Source organism: Oncorhynchus tshawytscha, linkage group LG05 (assembly GCF_018296145.1).
Source record: "Oncorhynchus tshawytscha isolate Ot180627B linkage group LG05, Otsh_v2.0, whole genome shotgun sequence".
In the NCBI taxonomy this organism is placed as follows: domain Eukaryota; kingdom Metazoa; phylum Chordata; class Actinopteri; order Salmoniformes; family Salmonidae; genus Oncorhynchus; species Oncorhynchus tshawytscha.
In genome coordinates this window covers 64,411,960-64,426,872 of record NC_056433.1, presented here as the reverse complement: position 1 = coordinate 64,426,872, position 14,913 = coordinate 64,411,960, and the positions used below count along the sequence as shown (strand labels likewise).

The following is a 14,913-nucleotide window of genomic DNA, read 5'->3' as shown; positions in this document are numbered from 1 at the left end:
TGGCTCTCCCTCTCCCTCTCCCTCCAACCCCATCAGGACAGCCTGCCGCCTAGCAGCAGCTGGAGGTTGGAGGTCTGCTGCTAGATGGAAGATGACGTGTTTACATTCTTATACAGCATGTTTACAGCACAGAGACCAGGGCTATTACACTCAACCTCAGCTCAGAGAGCACCGTCTCCTGAGGGGTGTGTGTGTGTGTTAGAATGTTTTGCCCATATGGAAAATATACACAATGACTTGTGCAAAGGGAGTGACGAAGTCAAAGTCAAAGAAACAGATATTTGAAGGGTTTATGCATAGCTGAGATTTCAACTCACACTGCTGCACTCCCAAAGGGTACTGAAGGTGTTCCCATAGGAGAACCCTTTTTGGTTCCAGGTAGAAGTCTTTTGGGTTCCATGTAGGACCCTCTGTGGAAATGGTTTTACATGGAACCCAAAAGGGTTCTACCTGAAACCAAAATGGGTTCTTCAAGGGTTCTCCTATGGGAACAACTGAAGAACCCTTTTCGGGTTCTAGATGGCACCTTTTGGGAATTTTCCAAAATTCAATCATATTTCTCAAGTCAAAAAAGCCCCACCAGCTCAGGCCAGTCCGGACTATGAGGCAGATGCACCCAGAGTGAGCTTGGTCATGTTTATGTTTAGTTAACTGATAGAGATCTGGTGTTGTGTAGATAATCCTGACTCTGATTTGTCTGATGATGCCTGGCTGATGCCCCTCCCCCTCCCCTCTTTATCATCAAGCCCTTTCCTCTGTCTGTTTTTCCCCTCACCATGGCATTCCTGCAGCAGGGGAGAGAGATAAGAGGACCCTGTGTAGAATGCTTGAGTTGGACAGATGAGAGAGAGAGAGAGAGAGAGAGAGAGAGAGAGAGAGAGAGAGGGAACGAGAGAGGAGAAAGAGAAGGGGCTTATTCTGACTATCACAGCTTCAAATAAATCACAGTCAGTCCAACACACACACAAACAACAGATGATATATCATGATCTACTGTAGAACGACACAGCAGCCGCTATTGAGTAAAGTGGGTTTAAAGGTCTGGGATGCCATGTTCTAATCCCCTGGTCTGTTGTTGTGTTCTGTCAGCAGTGCTTTTCCCCGGAAGCAGTCCAGAGGAACCCCACGCCTGGCCTCAGACTCTGACATCCAGGGAACCAAGGATGCTGTCATTCAGGACCTGGAGAGGAAACTACGATTCAAGGAGGAGCGCATGAGCAATGGACAACAGGTGTGTGTGTGTTACTGATTGCCTTCACAACACTGTAGATGACTGTGTGTTTGTAGGTAACTAGGGAATGAAGCTGTTTTGTAACATTCATTAATACAATCACTCCATCAAGTCAAATGTCAATCCTATTTCATTTCCAACCATTCAATCATACTACATAGCATAACTATAGCTCAGATATGATCACAGACATACATACTACATAGTGTAACTATACCACAGATATGATCAGACATACATACTACATAGCGTAACTATACCACAGACATACATACTACATAGTGTAACTATACTACAGATATGACCACACACATCCATACTACATAGTGTAACTATACCACAGATATGATCACAGACATACATACTACATAGCGTAACTATACTACAGACATACATACTACATAGCATAACTATACTACAGACATACAGTACATACTACATAGCGTAACTATACTACAGACATACACACTACATAGTGTAACTATACCACAGATGACCACAGACATACATACTACATAGCATCTGGTGTGTGACTGCAAACTACATACTACATAGCGTAACTATACTACAGATATGATCACAGACATACATACTACATAGCGTAACTATACTACAGATATGATCACAGACAAGCAGCTTTTTTGAGTCCCAAAAATATTTTTCCATGTCATCCATTTCATAGTGTTAATAGTTTCATTAACAACCATTTATCTCCAGAAGACCATGTCTTAATATTTGTAATGAGTGTGTGTTGCTGTTGCGACTGACACACTAACCCCAGCTGACCCATTAATCGGTGCTTTCAGAGGTTAACCTATGAGGAGAAGATGGCTCGCAGGCTGCTGGGGGCAGACAACGCAGCCACAGTACTAAACACACAGCAGCAGGATGAGGAGACAGTTACACAGGTACGCTGCTGCTACTGTAGGCACGCCAAGGAAGACCATCTGTGTGCTACACCTTAGCTCACTGTATTATTGCATGTGTATGGCCCATATTCAGCTACACAGTCATAGTTTGCAGTCACACACCAATGTGATGAAGTATAAAATATAGACTATAACTGGAAATATTAACTTACAAATTTAGTCTTAAAGATTTACTAAACACAAAACCTCAGTACAGAACACACACAGATTTGTTTCATTGACTAAAGCCAAGTCTCACTGCAAAGTAAACAGACTCTAGAAGTGAGCCGCACAGGGGTTGTCCTCTCATAGCTGCAGACAGTGGCGGTGGTCTTTAGGTCAGGCTGTTCTAGGCTGCTATCCTGTAGTGATGTTGGGCTCTGGCTGCCTGGAGGCCCATGGGACTGAACCTGGTTCCCTGTCTGATAGATTTGTCTGGCCACCACTCTGCCTGAGGCTGTGAGTTTGCCTGAGAATAAAAGCCACAATTGCACGTTCCAATTCAGAGCAAATTATATGGAAATGGTGGTTACAGTCATATTGTTAATATATTGTATAAGACTGATCGTGCTGTTACACTCTTTAGTGTGAATGCAGGTAATTATACACGTGTTTTGGTGTGCGGTTGGACCTCAGGACATGACATCATACAGTAACACAGAGACCACACCTCTGTTCTTTTCTCTTCACAGGATTCCAGTTCATCTGACATAGAATCTGTCCCTCAAAAGGTTATTTAAGCCTCTTTCTCTCCTTCCTTCTCTTCGCTCGTTTTCTGACTCACTGTGTGTGGTCACTCCCCAATCTTAAGCCGTTCAACAAAGCCACACTGATAATAATGATATTAGATGTGTTCACACACCCTCTGACTGTAGCAGGATCCGACCTTGAAACCTGGGAATGAACTGATAAGGATAACTTATTTTTGCTCAAAAGTTTGGGGTCACTTAGAAATGTCCTTGTTTTTGAAAGAAAAGCAAGCTCTTTGTCCATTAAAACAACATAAAATTGATCAGAAATAGTGTAAACTTTGTTAATGTTGTAAATGACAATTTTTTAAAATGAAATATCTACATAGACCCATTATCAGCAACCATCATTCCTGTGTCCCAATGGCACGTTTGTTAGCTAATCCAAGTTTATCATTTTAAAAGGCTAATTGATCATTAGAAAACGATTTTGCAATTATGTTAGCACAGCTGAAAACTGTTGTCCTGATTAAAGAAGCAATAAAACTGTCCTGGCCTTCTAGGCAGAGTTGCAAAGAAAAAGTAATATCTCAGACTGGCCAATAAAAAGAAACGATTAAGATGGGTAAAAGAACACAGACACTGGACAGAGGAACTCTGCCTAGAAGGCCAGCATCAGGTAGTGGTCTCTTCACTGTTGACGTTGAGACTGGTGTTTTGCGGGTACTATTTAATGAAGCTGCCAGTTGAGGACTTGTGAGGCCTCTGTTTCTCAAACTAGACACTCTAATGTACTTGCCCTCTTGCTCAGTTGTGCACCGGGGCCTCCCACTCCTCTTTCTATTCTGGTCAGGACCAGTTTGCGCTGTTTTGTGAAGGGAGTAGTACACAACGTTGTACGAGATCTTCCGTTTTTTGGCAATTTCTCACATGGAATAACCTTCATTTCTCAGAACAAGAATAGACTGACGATTTTCAGAAGAAAGGTCTTTGTTTCTGGCCATTTTGAGCCTGTAATCGAACCCGCAAATGATGATGCTCCAGATACTCAACTAGTCTAAAGAAGGCCAGTTTTATTGCTTCTTTAATCAGGACAACAGTTTTCAGATGCGCCAACATAATTGTGAAAGGGTTTTCTAATGATCAATTAGCCTTATAAAATTATAAACTTGGATTAGCTAACACAACGTGCCATTGGAACACAGGAGTGATGGTTGCTGATAATGGGCCTTTGTACGCCTATGTAGATTTTCCACAAAAAAAATCTGCCGTTTCATGCTACAATAGTCACAACATTAACAATGTCTACACTGTATTTCTGATTAATTTGATGTTATTATAATGGGCAAAAAATGTGCTTTTCTTTCAAAAACAAGGACATTTCGAAGTGACCCCAAACTTTTGAAAAGTAGTGTACATACATTTGACAAAAAGCTGATTAAGCAGGTTCATTCATGGTTCTGTTATGGTCATTGTGGTGGTTACAGAGCTTTTGACCAGCTGTAGTCTTCAGCCAGTGCTGACTGTACCCAATTACTGACCAATGCTCTTCATGAAAAAGCGAGTAAGCATGTCCAAGGCTTTGTCACTGTACATGTCTGGCACTTTTAAAAAGGTCCAATGCAACATTTAGAAACATCTAAATATCACATTATTTCTGGGGAACAATTAAGTACCTTATTGTGATTTTCTATTAACATTGTACAAAATGAATTAAAATAGAAACAAAAATAGCTTCTTAGTAAAGACTGAAAACTAGCTGTTATTGGAAGAGAGGTTTGGAACCCTATTTCTTATTGGTCTATTTATTAACTAGAACAGTATTATTCCAACCTCAGTGTGGAAATGTAAATAAAACAAGAAATTCAAATGCACTGGGACTTTAATGTACATGTTGATTAATTTAGTGTTTGTTAATTGGTCACTTTTGATATGTTAATCAAATATCGGAGCATGCATGAGTTTGTTCCCAACACCACCCTGACATGAGATACTAATATGAACATGGTTCACTGTCATTATAACTATGAGATGAACCTGTTGCTGTGTGTGTGTGTTACGTGTCACATGTCCTATATATCTCTTGTTTGTGTACGTGCATGAGTGAGTGAATGAAAAACTGAGAAAACAATAACAAGAATTTAAGGGCGGGAGAGAGGGAGACGAAGAGAGAGAGACACATGCCCAAGACACAGCTGCAGGAAATTATCTGTCAGTCAATTCACACTACTCTCCAGATGTTGCTTCTGCCTCGACAGCCCGAGCCAGGATGGTGAGAGATTGAGACTGAAGGAAGAATTGAGAGAGCAAGAGGAATATACAGAAAGAGGGGAGGAATAGAGATATAGTTGAGAGGGAATAGGGAGAAACTGGGTATATGTGAGAAAAAGGAATTGTTGTGCTTGAATGAATGAAAGAATGAAGTAATCAATGAATTCATGCATGAGTGACACAAAATGCTTGTGGCGGAGTGTGCTTCTTGTTCATCAGTTCTTTCTGTGATCCAGTTCCTCTGATTTCCGTCTCTTCCTGTAGTTGTGTTGATGCTCTTTGAGTTCCATCACCCAGCATTAACCCTGCTTCCTCTCTGTGTGCTCTGCAGGAGTACAAGGTGTCCAGCTTCGAGCAGCGCCTGATCAGTGAGATCGAGTTCCGTCTGGAGCGCTCTCCAGTGGAGGAGTCTGACGACGATGTGCAGCATGACGAGGATGCCACCGGCACCGGGGTGGTGCCCTTCTTCGACAGCAAGCTCAAACACTACAAGGTGTTCGAGGGCATGCCCGTCACCTTCTCCTGCAAGGTCATTGGAGACCCCAAGCCAAAGGTCAGAGGTCACACTGATCAGCCGTTCTTAATGTCGATATTACTGTCACTTTATTCAGGGTGTATTGTTATATGGTGTAAACGTTTAATGTACCAACATACAGTATTGTTCTGATAATTGGGAGTTGAGGATGTGTAGTGTTGTTAGTAGTAGGTTGAGGTACATGTACAGTGATTTGCTATAAGGGCCAGGCTTGGTGTACTAACATCTGAGTCCACCACTGCCTATCCCTAGCTCATAGGGCTTCTGTCATGACTGGGTGATGACAGGCATCAGATGAACGGAAGAGAGAGAAAAAGAGAGGGCCGATAGAGGGGGGATTGCAGTATAATATAATAATATACTCTCTTTTCTCTCTGCTCCTATAGGTCATTGTGTAACTCTGTGTTGTGTATACGCTGTCCACTATAGATCTACTGGTTTATGGATGGGAAGCAGGTCATTGTGTAACTCTGTTGTGTCTATCCTGTCCACTATAGATCTACTGGTTTAAGGATGGGAAGCAGATCTCTAAGAGGAGTGAACACTACAGGATCAGCCGCGACGCTGATGGGACCTGCAACCTCCACACCGCCGCCGCCTCATTGGACGATGACGGCAACTACACCATTATGGCTGGTAACCCTGAGGTGAGGACACCTAACCCACCCAACACACACAGGACCTGACTGACTCCTACCCCATATAGAAAACCCTGCACACACATTCACACCAAACTGCTGTACACAGGGGACATACTGTGTCTATGAACAGACATTATCAGGACCAGTCAGTGGTGCTGGTACTGTTAGCAGTCATTAGTTCCATAATAATGGAGCCGTGGAGAAGAAAAGGGTCTCCAGCCAGCTGGGGAAGCGGGCGTCGGGTGAGACATGAAATCACTAAAGCCTTCATGAGGGTCGACAGTTCACGTACCGCTGCCTTTCCAACAGACTGGCCAACTAACACACTGTTCTTCTCTGTACTTCCTCTCTGACATGGGTTTTAGTTGAGTCATAAACGTCAAGCAAACGTCTCTCTATATCGCCCTCTCGCTCCCTCTCTCTCTCAATTAATTCAATTCAAGGGCTCTATTGGCATGGGAAACATTGCCAAAGCAAGTGAAGTAGATAATAAACAAAAGTGAAATAAACTAAAATTATCAGTAAACATTACACTCACAAAAGTTCCAAAAGAATAAAGACATTTCAAATGTCATATGTGCATATAGTTAAAGTACAAAAGGGAAAATAAATAAACATAAATATGGGTTGTATTTAAAATGGTGTTCGTTTTTCACTGGTTGCACTTTTCTTGTGGCAACAGGTCACAAATCTTGCTGTGATGACACACTGTGGTATTTCACCCAATAGATATGAGAGTTTATCAAAATTGTGTTTGTTTTCAAATTCTTTGTGGATCTGTGTAATCTGAGGGAAATATGTTTCTCTAATATGGTCATACATTTAGCAGGAGGTTAGGAAGTGCAGTTTCAGTTTCCATCTAATTTTGTAGGCAGTGTGCACATAGCCTGTCTTCTCTTGAGAGCCAGGTCTGCCTATGGCGGCCTTTCTCAATAGCAAGACTATGCTCACTGAGTCTGTACATAGTCAAGCTTTCCTTAAGTTTGGGTCAGTCACAGTGGTCAGGTATTCTGCCACTATGTACTCTGTTTAGAGCCAAATAGCATTCTAGTTTGCTCTGTTTTTTTTGTTCTTTCCAGTGTGTTAAGTAATTATCTTTTTGTTTTCTCTTTTGTTTTCTAATTGTGCTGCTGTCCTGGGGCTCTGTTTGTGTTGTGAACAGAGCCCCAGGACCAGCTTGCTTAGGGGACTCTTCTCCAGGTTCATCTCTCTGTAGGTGATGGCTTTCTTATGGAAGGTTTGGGAATCGCTTCCTTTTCGGTGGTTGTAGAATTTAACGGCTCTTTTCTAGATTTTGATCATTAGCGGGTATCGGCCTAATTCTGCTCTGCATGCATTATTTGGTGTTTTACGTTGTACACTAAGGACATTTTTGCAGAATCTATTCGTCTCAATTTGGTGTTTGCCAAGAGTGTGCAGAGCTTTCATCAAGGCAAAGGGTGGCTATTTGAAGAATCGCAAATCTAAAATATATTTAGATTTGTTTAACACTTTTTTGGTTATTACATGATTCCATTTGTGTTATTTCAAAGCTTTGATGTCTTCACTATTATTCTAAAATGTAGAAAATAGTAAATATAAAGATAAAACCCTTGAATGAGTAGGTGTTCTAAAACTTTGGACCGGTAGTGTATGTTTTTGCTGTTTACTCTTTGTTATAGAGCCAAAAAGATTGGAGAAGTGGTTTATCCATACATCTCCATTTTGGATAGATAGCTCTTCGTGTTGTTTGTTTAGTGTTGTTAGTCTATGGATTCTTCAATTACATTGAGCTTATTTCTGACGTACTCTTCTTTTTCCTTAGTGTATTTCTGTATTGTTTTAGTGATTCACCTTAGAGACGGCGAAGGCTCAGATTTTCTGGGTCTCTTTGTCTGAATAGGTTTCTCAATTTCCTTCTTAGGTTTTTGCATTCTTCATCAAACCATTTGTCCTTGTTAATTTTCTTCGGTTTTCCGTTTGACATTTTTAGATTTGATAGGGAAGCTGAGATGTCAAATATACTGTTTAGGTTTTTTGCTTCCAAGTTTACGCCTTCACTATTACAGTGAAATGTTTTCTCTAGGAAGTTGTCTAAAAGGGATTGAATTTGTTGTTGCCTAATTGTATTTGGTAGGTTTCCACACTACTTTCCTTCCATCTATAGCATTTCTTAATATTACTCCGTTCCTTTGGCTTTGATGCCTCATTATTGAGTATTGCTCTGTTCAATTGGACAGTGATTTTGCTGGGATCTGATAGGGGTGGCAGTGGGCTGACTGAACGCTCTGAGAGACTCCGGGTTGAGGTCAGTGATAAAGTAGTCTACAGTACTACTGCCAAGAGATGAGCTATAGGTGTACCTACCGTAGGAGTCCCCTCGAAGCCTACCATTGACTATGCACATACCCAGCGTGCGACAGAGCTGCAGGAGTTGTGACCTGTTTTTGTTGGTTATGTTGTCGTAGTTGTGCCTAGGGGGGCATATGGGGGAGGGAATACTGTCACCCCCAGGTAGTTGTTTGTCCCTGTGTGCTGAGGGTGTTAGGTTCTGGAAATGATTCATTTCCCCCTATAGGATGGAGAAGCTGTCTTCATTAAAGTATGGGGATTCTAGTGGGGGGATATAGGTAGCACACAGGAGGACATTTTTCTCTGTTGAAATCATTTCCCTTTGAATAGCCAAATATAAAATATTCTTGTTTTGATTAATTTAATAGAGTGAGCTCGGTCTGCTCTACCAAATTTGCCGCTGGTCTGGGAGGGGTGTCTCGCTGGTCTTCGAGGGGTGTCTCGCTGGTCTGGGAGGGGTGTCTCGCTGGTCTGGGAGGGGTGTCTCGCTGGTCTGGGAGGGGTGTCTCGCTGGTCTGGGAGTGGTGTCCCGCTGGTCTGGGCGGGGTGTCTGTTGAGCTGTTGCTCCTGTGTGAGGTGTTGGGGCTGCGGTTGAGGGTGGTGCCCTTTAGGGTCCAGACAAAGGTGGGCAGATCTGGTCTTAAAGGCTGTTCAAGTCCAGGGTGGAGTGGTGGTTCAGGTAGACATTTGGTTTTGAGGCACAGTCATGGGAAATACTTGCGTTTACCTGCTGCTGTTAGCAGGGTGGAAGTATTTTTGTGGTAGCAGGGTGGAGATAACCTCTCTCTCTCTCAGGGGAGGGTGAGCTGTACTGGAAGGATGATGGTCCAGGCAGTGAACCAGAGGGGGAGGAGCCAGCGCTCTGCACCTGGACACATCCGCAGGTAAGGCCACAATGACTGACAGGCACGATGGCTGTCAGTCATTTTGCCTGACAGACACAGAGAAGAAGGACAAACGAACACTGTTGGCTATTATTCATAATTAATAATGGGCTTTAGAAATGTGTTGGCAGTGTTCTTGCTGGCTATTATTTGCCATCTGGACTGCCTTAATGCATTAGTACTGTGCAAGTACAGACTCGCACTCATTCACAATAAGTGGTCAATACACCAGGTGTATGAACATCTGTCCTAAGATACCGCTATTATAAACTATTAAGAGTTATGGGCATATACAGGGTTTACAGTACACTTCTGTTGATATTAGAGTATTAAATCAAACTTTTTGTGTTGACGTTTTTATATTCGTTGAATAGTGTAGTGTGAGTGGGTGGAAACACCTGTTGGTTCTTGATCTGTGCAATGATTTTTCAATAAAATATCTCTCCCAAATATATGAACTGTCAAACACACACAAACAATCCAATAAACTGATATGATCCACTCCCAGATAAGGCTTTCATATCCGGTCTGCCTGAGTGAAGCTTTTTAAGATATCCATCAGTGCCTCCCTCCGTCTCCATCTCTCTCCTTTTTACCCTTGGTCTTCCCTCTGCTCTTTCTTTTCTTCTCTCTCTTCCTCCCTCTCTCGCCTCAGACCTAGGTCTCGGTCCAGAGACAGTGGTGATGAGAACGAGAACATCCAGGAGCGTCACTTCCGCCCCCACTTCCTGCAGGCGCCTGGTGACCTCATCGTCCAGGAGGGTAGGCTCTGCCGGATGGACTGCAAGGTGAGACGACGGCCCCTGAACACAGCCCTTCTTGACCTCACACTACAGCTACACCTTTAGGATTCTACCATTGTTGGCCTGTTGGTTGGGGAAGAGTGTTTTTAATTACTGGAAGCATTACAGATTCTAAGAATTCAAAAAAGGAACATTCCAACTTTCCAAAATGAACCCTGGTGTTGAGCACATAGTAAGTCATAGAAAATGGAGGAAAGGAGTGCAGAACCACCCTCGAATTCTCTCTGTCAGTGATGAGTGTCTGTGGGCCTGAGAAAGGCATCCTCCCTATGCATTCCATATACTGGAGAAGAAATAATTGCGGCTATATATTTCATCTCTTACTTGATGAATAGTTCAGAGCGAGTGTTGAGAGGAAATGCTAGTGTCATTTTGCTAGGATTAAGAGGATTCTCTCACTCTTTCTGACATTTCTCCCTCCCTCTTTTCTCTTTCTCTGTGCCGTCCCTTTTCTCTGTTTCTCCCTCGGTCACTAATCGTTCCTCTGCAGCCTGCGGCAGTCAGACAATTAGAAAACTGTTACAAAACCTAACAGCACCATACAAGGAATTCACACGCTATAACAAGACTCTTTTTATACAAAAAATGTCTCCAATGGCCTGGGGCTCTTAATGTCAATGATATTTACTACCAAATTATTTGTAGTTTTCAAACTTTCCATGCCCAAAATGGACTACAGGAACTGTACTACATGAATGTTCAACAACAAATTACTTAATTCTACTTCTAGCACTTAATACACTCAAGGCCGGATACATACACATGCACAAACACACACACACATAGGTGGGCTCTACCGTGCACAACTGAAGGAGGGGCAGGTGTAGGGTTTCTCTGGCATGCAGCGGGTGCTGAAAAGAGAGGCAGGTCCTTTCACAGGCCAGGCAGTTCCCATGAGAAAACATGCATGCGACCGGGAGACTCCAGACAAACGACAATAAAACACTGTTGATCTCACACTGCAGACAGACACACCATAATACCGTACTCACAATGCAAATAAATACCAGCACATTTTCCCTGCAAATAAACACTGTCATGCTCCAGATTCAAAACATTACATTGTATAAATAAACACAATGTGATGAATGAGTTATTGAGTGTTTGTTGTGTTCCCCCTTTAGGTGAGTGGCTTGCCCACACCAGACCTGCTCTGGCAGCTGAATGGTCAGACCATTCGTCCTGACTCCGCCCACAAGATGCTGGTGAGGGAGAATGGCGTCCACTCGCTGGTCATCGAGCCCGTGTCCAGCCGGGATGCAGGCATCTACACCTGCATCGCCAGCAACCGCGCTGGACAGAACTCCTTCAACCTGGAACTCATTGTAGCAGGTAGACACCCATACAGTACATATGTGTATAGGCATAGACAGATGAACATCATTGAAACATTGTCACAATATTTCAGATGTCTTCTCAGATATAAAATACACTGTCTACTTTTAGTTGTTGATTCAAATAATGTAGTACTAATCACAATGCATCATAGTTTGATATGATTGACCTTGGTCTCTCTCGTCTCCAGCCAAAGAGATGCACAAGGCCCCTTCGTTCATCGAGAAGCTGCAGAACACTGGTGTTGCCGAGGGTTACCCGGTGCGTCTGGAGTGCCGTGTGTCGGCTGTTCCCTACCCACAGATCTTTTGGAAGAAAGAGAATGAGTCTTTCACGCACAACACAGACAGGATAAGGTAAGACTGCACTACCACTCAACGTCTATGGCTTGTATTACATAAATCCAATAGAATTCAAATAGAATACCAATATCATTGGTAAGCAGCCTCTCTAAACTGGAGATGCTTAAAGATAAAGATATTGATGATCTGACAACATTCGGTGAAACTCGGTCCTAACGGTGTGTTGAATTATTATTATTTATTTTTTTCCCCAGCATGCACCAGGACAACTGTGGCTATCTGTGTATGATCATCCAACCAGCCATGAAGGAGGATGCTGGCTGGTACACCGTGTCTGCCAAGAACGAGGCTGGCATTGTGTCCAGCACTGCACGACTCGACGTCCACAGTAAGTCCCCCAGACAAACACACAGGACCAAATGTAAACTGCAAAAAAATCTATATCAATATATACTCCTTCCCCCTCTTTCCTCTCCTCAGCTCAGTGGCAGCAGCCCAACACTCCCAAGCCTAAGAAGGTGCGTCCGTCGACGAGTCGCTATGCAGCGCTGACAGAGAGAGGACTGGACGTGAAGGCAGCCTTCTTCCCTGACTCCAGCCCCCTGCAGCCGGGAGGCCTGGTGGAGAGTGATGACCTGTAGAGACCAACGGGGGCACCACATGCCCAAACAAGTCCCTAATGTAATGCCTTAAAACTAACCCCTGACCCCAGTACCAGCCCTGTTCCGCCCCGTTCTCCCCAGACATAGGGGTAAATGTAACCCCCTCCATCCGAGGTGTTGTACGACAAGGCCACAGATACCTTTCTGGAAGATGGATGACGGGCAATGTGACACCCCATAATATCTGTGTCAATCAAACATGGATCCCAATTTAGGATCAGATGATTCCCTTTTGTCAACCATTAAAGCAGAGGAATCTACCCTGAGCGGCCATTGAAGTTTATTTTCGATTGTAAAACTGCCATTACCACACACAAGTGTGTTCACCTCTGAAGTGTCTGAGATATCTCATATGATCTCTCTGTAACAATTATAATTAAAGGTATAAAGTTCAAGTTGAAAGTAGCATTATTATGCATGTTACAATGTTGCCATTTGTAACGCTGTATGTAAATGGATGACGTTTTATGAAATACTCCCTCAACAAAGGCACCAAATTGTAGGGGCAGAGATATTTAGAAACGGGACAGACTTTGGATCTGCAATGGAAAGTCCAAAGCATGGGAGCAGCACATCATGTTTCCCTGAAGAGACCCCAAAACAAAGTTATTATTTTATATGGGTATCACAGCATAGTCTGGGTAACACAGCGCAATATGGATATCAGCAGTGTCTTTTTTTGTTTGTTACAAGTAGCACAATACCCTAGATATCAGCATTGTCGGGTTCAACATTTATCATAATTACCATAGATATTGCACAAGGCCGGGCCTTACTTTTCGCTTCTGTTTTTTTGTCAGGTCAAATGACCTTGGAAGTTAACTGTTTAGTAACTTTAGATAAGTTGTGAAAAAGAGAATGTTGGCTGAATGATGCAGACACCGTTGAGAGCTTTGTGTTACCATAGTAACTTCAGTGATTGATTGATGGAAAGAGAGGTCCGTGACATGCTAGGAGGTACTGGCATGTGAAGGTTGACTATAACAGGGACAGGATGAGGGGTTATCCTGGGCCAGGAGGCCCAGTGTCAACAGTCACTTCAACGCTTGTGAACTGTGTGATACGTGAGTGAGAGACATCAAGGACAGACAAAAGCAAGTTTTTCAGAATGGAATTCAGTGTGAGAAGATGACAAAGCAATGGATTATGTTGAAAATGACTGTTATGACAGATTCTGGAGATCATTTATTTCCCTTGATGTTTCAGTTTAAAATCTTCACAAACACATGACAGTCCTAAAAATGGCTTCAGTGGATTGATCACACACTACAGATGGTCTGCTTTATTTTTTGTATGAAAAAACACCTCTGTATTTACTTTCCCAAGAAACTTGACATAAATTATGTATCTTCTCTAATGTTCAATGACAAAACATAATCTTGACTGTATTAAAATATCACACTTTTTAAAACTATATTGCCTTAAAAGATCACTTGGGCCTATTTCAATCACTATCTGTCCATATTTTTCTGAGGCACTTATGACAAGTATTTTTGACAATTATAAACTGTTTAGAAGGGAGAATATATGCACAGAATTGTATTGAAATAAGTAATTATATATTTTCTTTCACTACTGTATTACCAAAAGGGCATATCTTGCTGTATCTGTTCAGATCATGTTTCATCCTGCCATGACCTGTCATGACCTTGTCACTCACAAACATATAGGACACCTTTTTGATTTCTATGCCAATCTGTGCCTGTATATGGAATGTTCTCCTGATATCATGTTAGTTTATGAAAGATAATAAAAAAATCAAAGTCTGGAGTTACCGTGTTTATGTTGAGTAAGGAGACCCTGGACAAATCAATTCCACACCAATGTACTCAGCAGCCATATTATCCATCACAGGGAAACGTCCATTCTTTATTGAATAATCTTATTGGATTATATTTTACCTTGATCTCAGGTTTAAACTGTCTCCACCTTGATCTTAGGTTAAATAACACCATGATTACAGCTCACATGGCAGACAGCAGCTGAGCGCAGATGCACCAGATCCATGAAGGCTTCTAATGGCATGTAAATGTATGTGACTGGTGAGTACCAGCTGGGTGAGGGGACTAGCACTCTCCAGTGAGACACAATGTTTATCCACTGGAGGAAATAACAGATGAGATACCATTTCAAATCTCTGCAATACCATATTGTACTGTCTTTAGTCATCCTATTTAGCTAGGCTAGTTTGCCAAAGTATGCTGCAGAGCTGTCTGACGAAATCATTTTACTAGTTCTTCAAAGTAGATAAGGCCTACTTTCACAAACAGCCTCTATCAACCTCGACGTTGTGCACATTCCTATCTCATGCGGTCTGTGTG

General features: G+C 42.5%; 1 protein-coding gene across 1 annotated transcript in view; it reads left to right on the top strand.

Moving 5' to 3' along the window:
- The window catches only part of LOC112251592 (palladin), a 69,718-nt gene extending 55,356 nt beyond the window's left edge, over positions 1–14,362 (top strand). The window contains 10 exon segments of the mRNA XM_042322240.1: positions 1,093–1,231; positions 2,038–2,139; positions 5,431–5,652; positions 6,132–6,281; positions 9,402–9,490; positions 10,146–10,278; positions 11,418–11,625; positions 11,819–11,984; positions 12,185–12,318; positions 12,411–14,362. Of these exon segments, the coding sequence (XP_042178174.1) occupies positions 1,093–1,231; positions 2,038–2,139; positions 5,431–5,652; positions 6,132–6,281; positions 9,402–9,490; positions 10,146–10,278; positions 11,418–11,625; positions 11,819–11,984; positions 12,185–12,318; positions 12,411–12,571 (1,504 nt within the window). The 3' untranslated portion in view covers positions 12,572–14,362.
- The last annotated feature ends 551 nt before the right edge of the window (positions 14,363–14,913 follow it).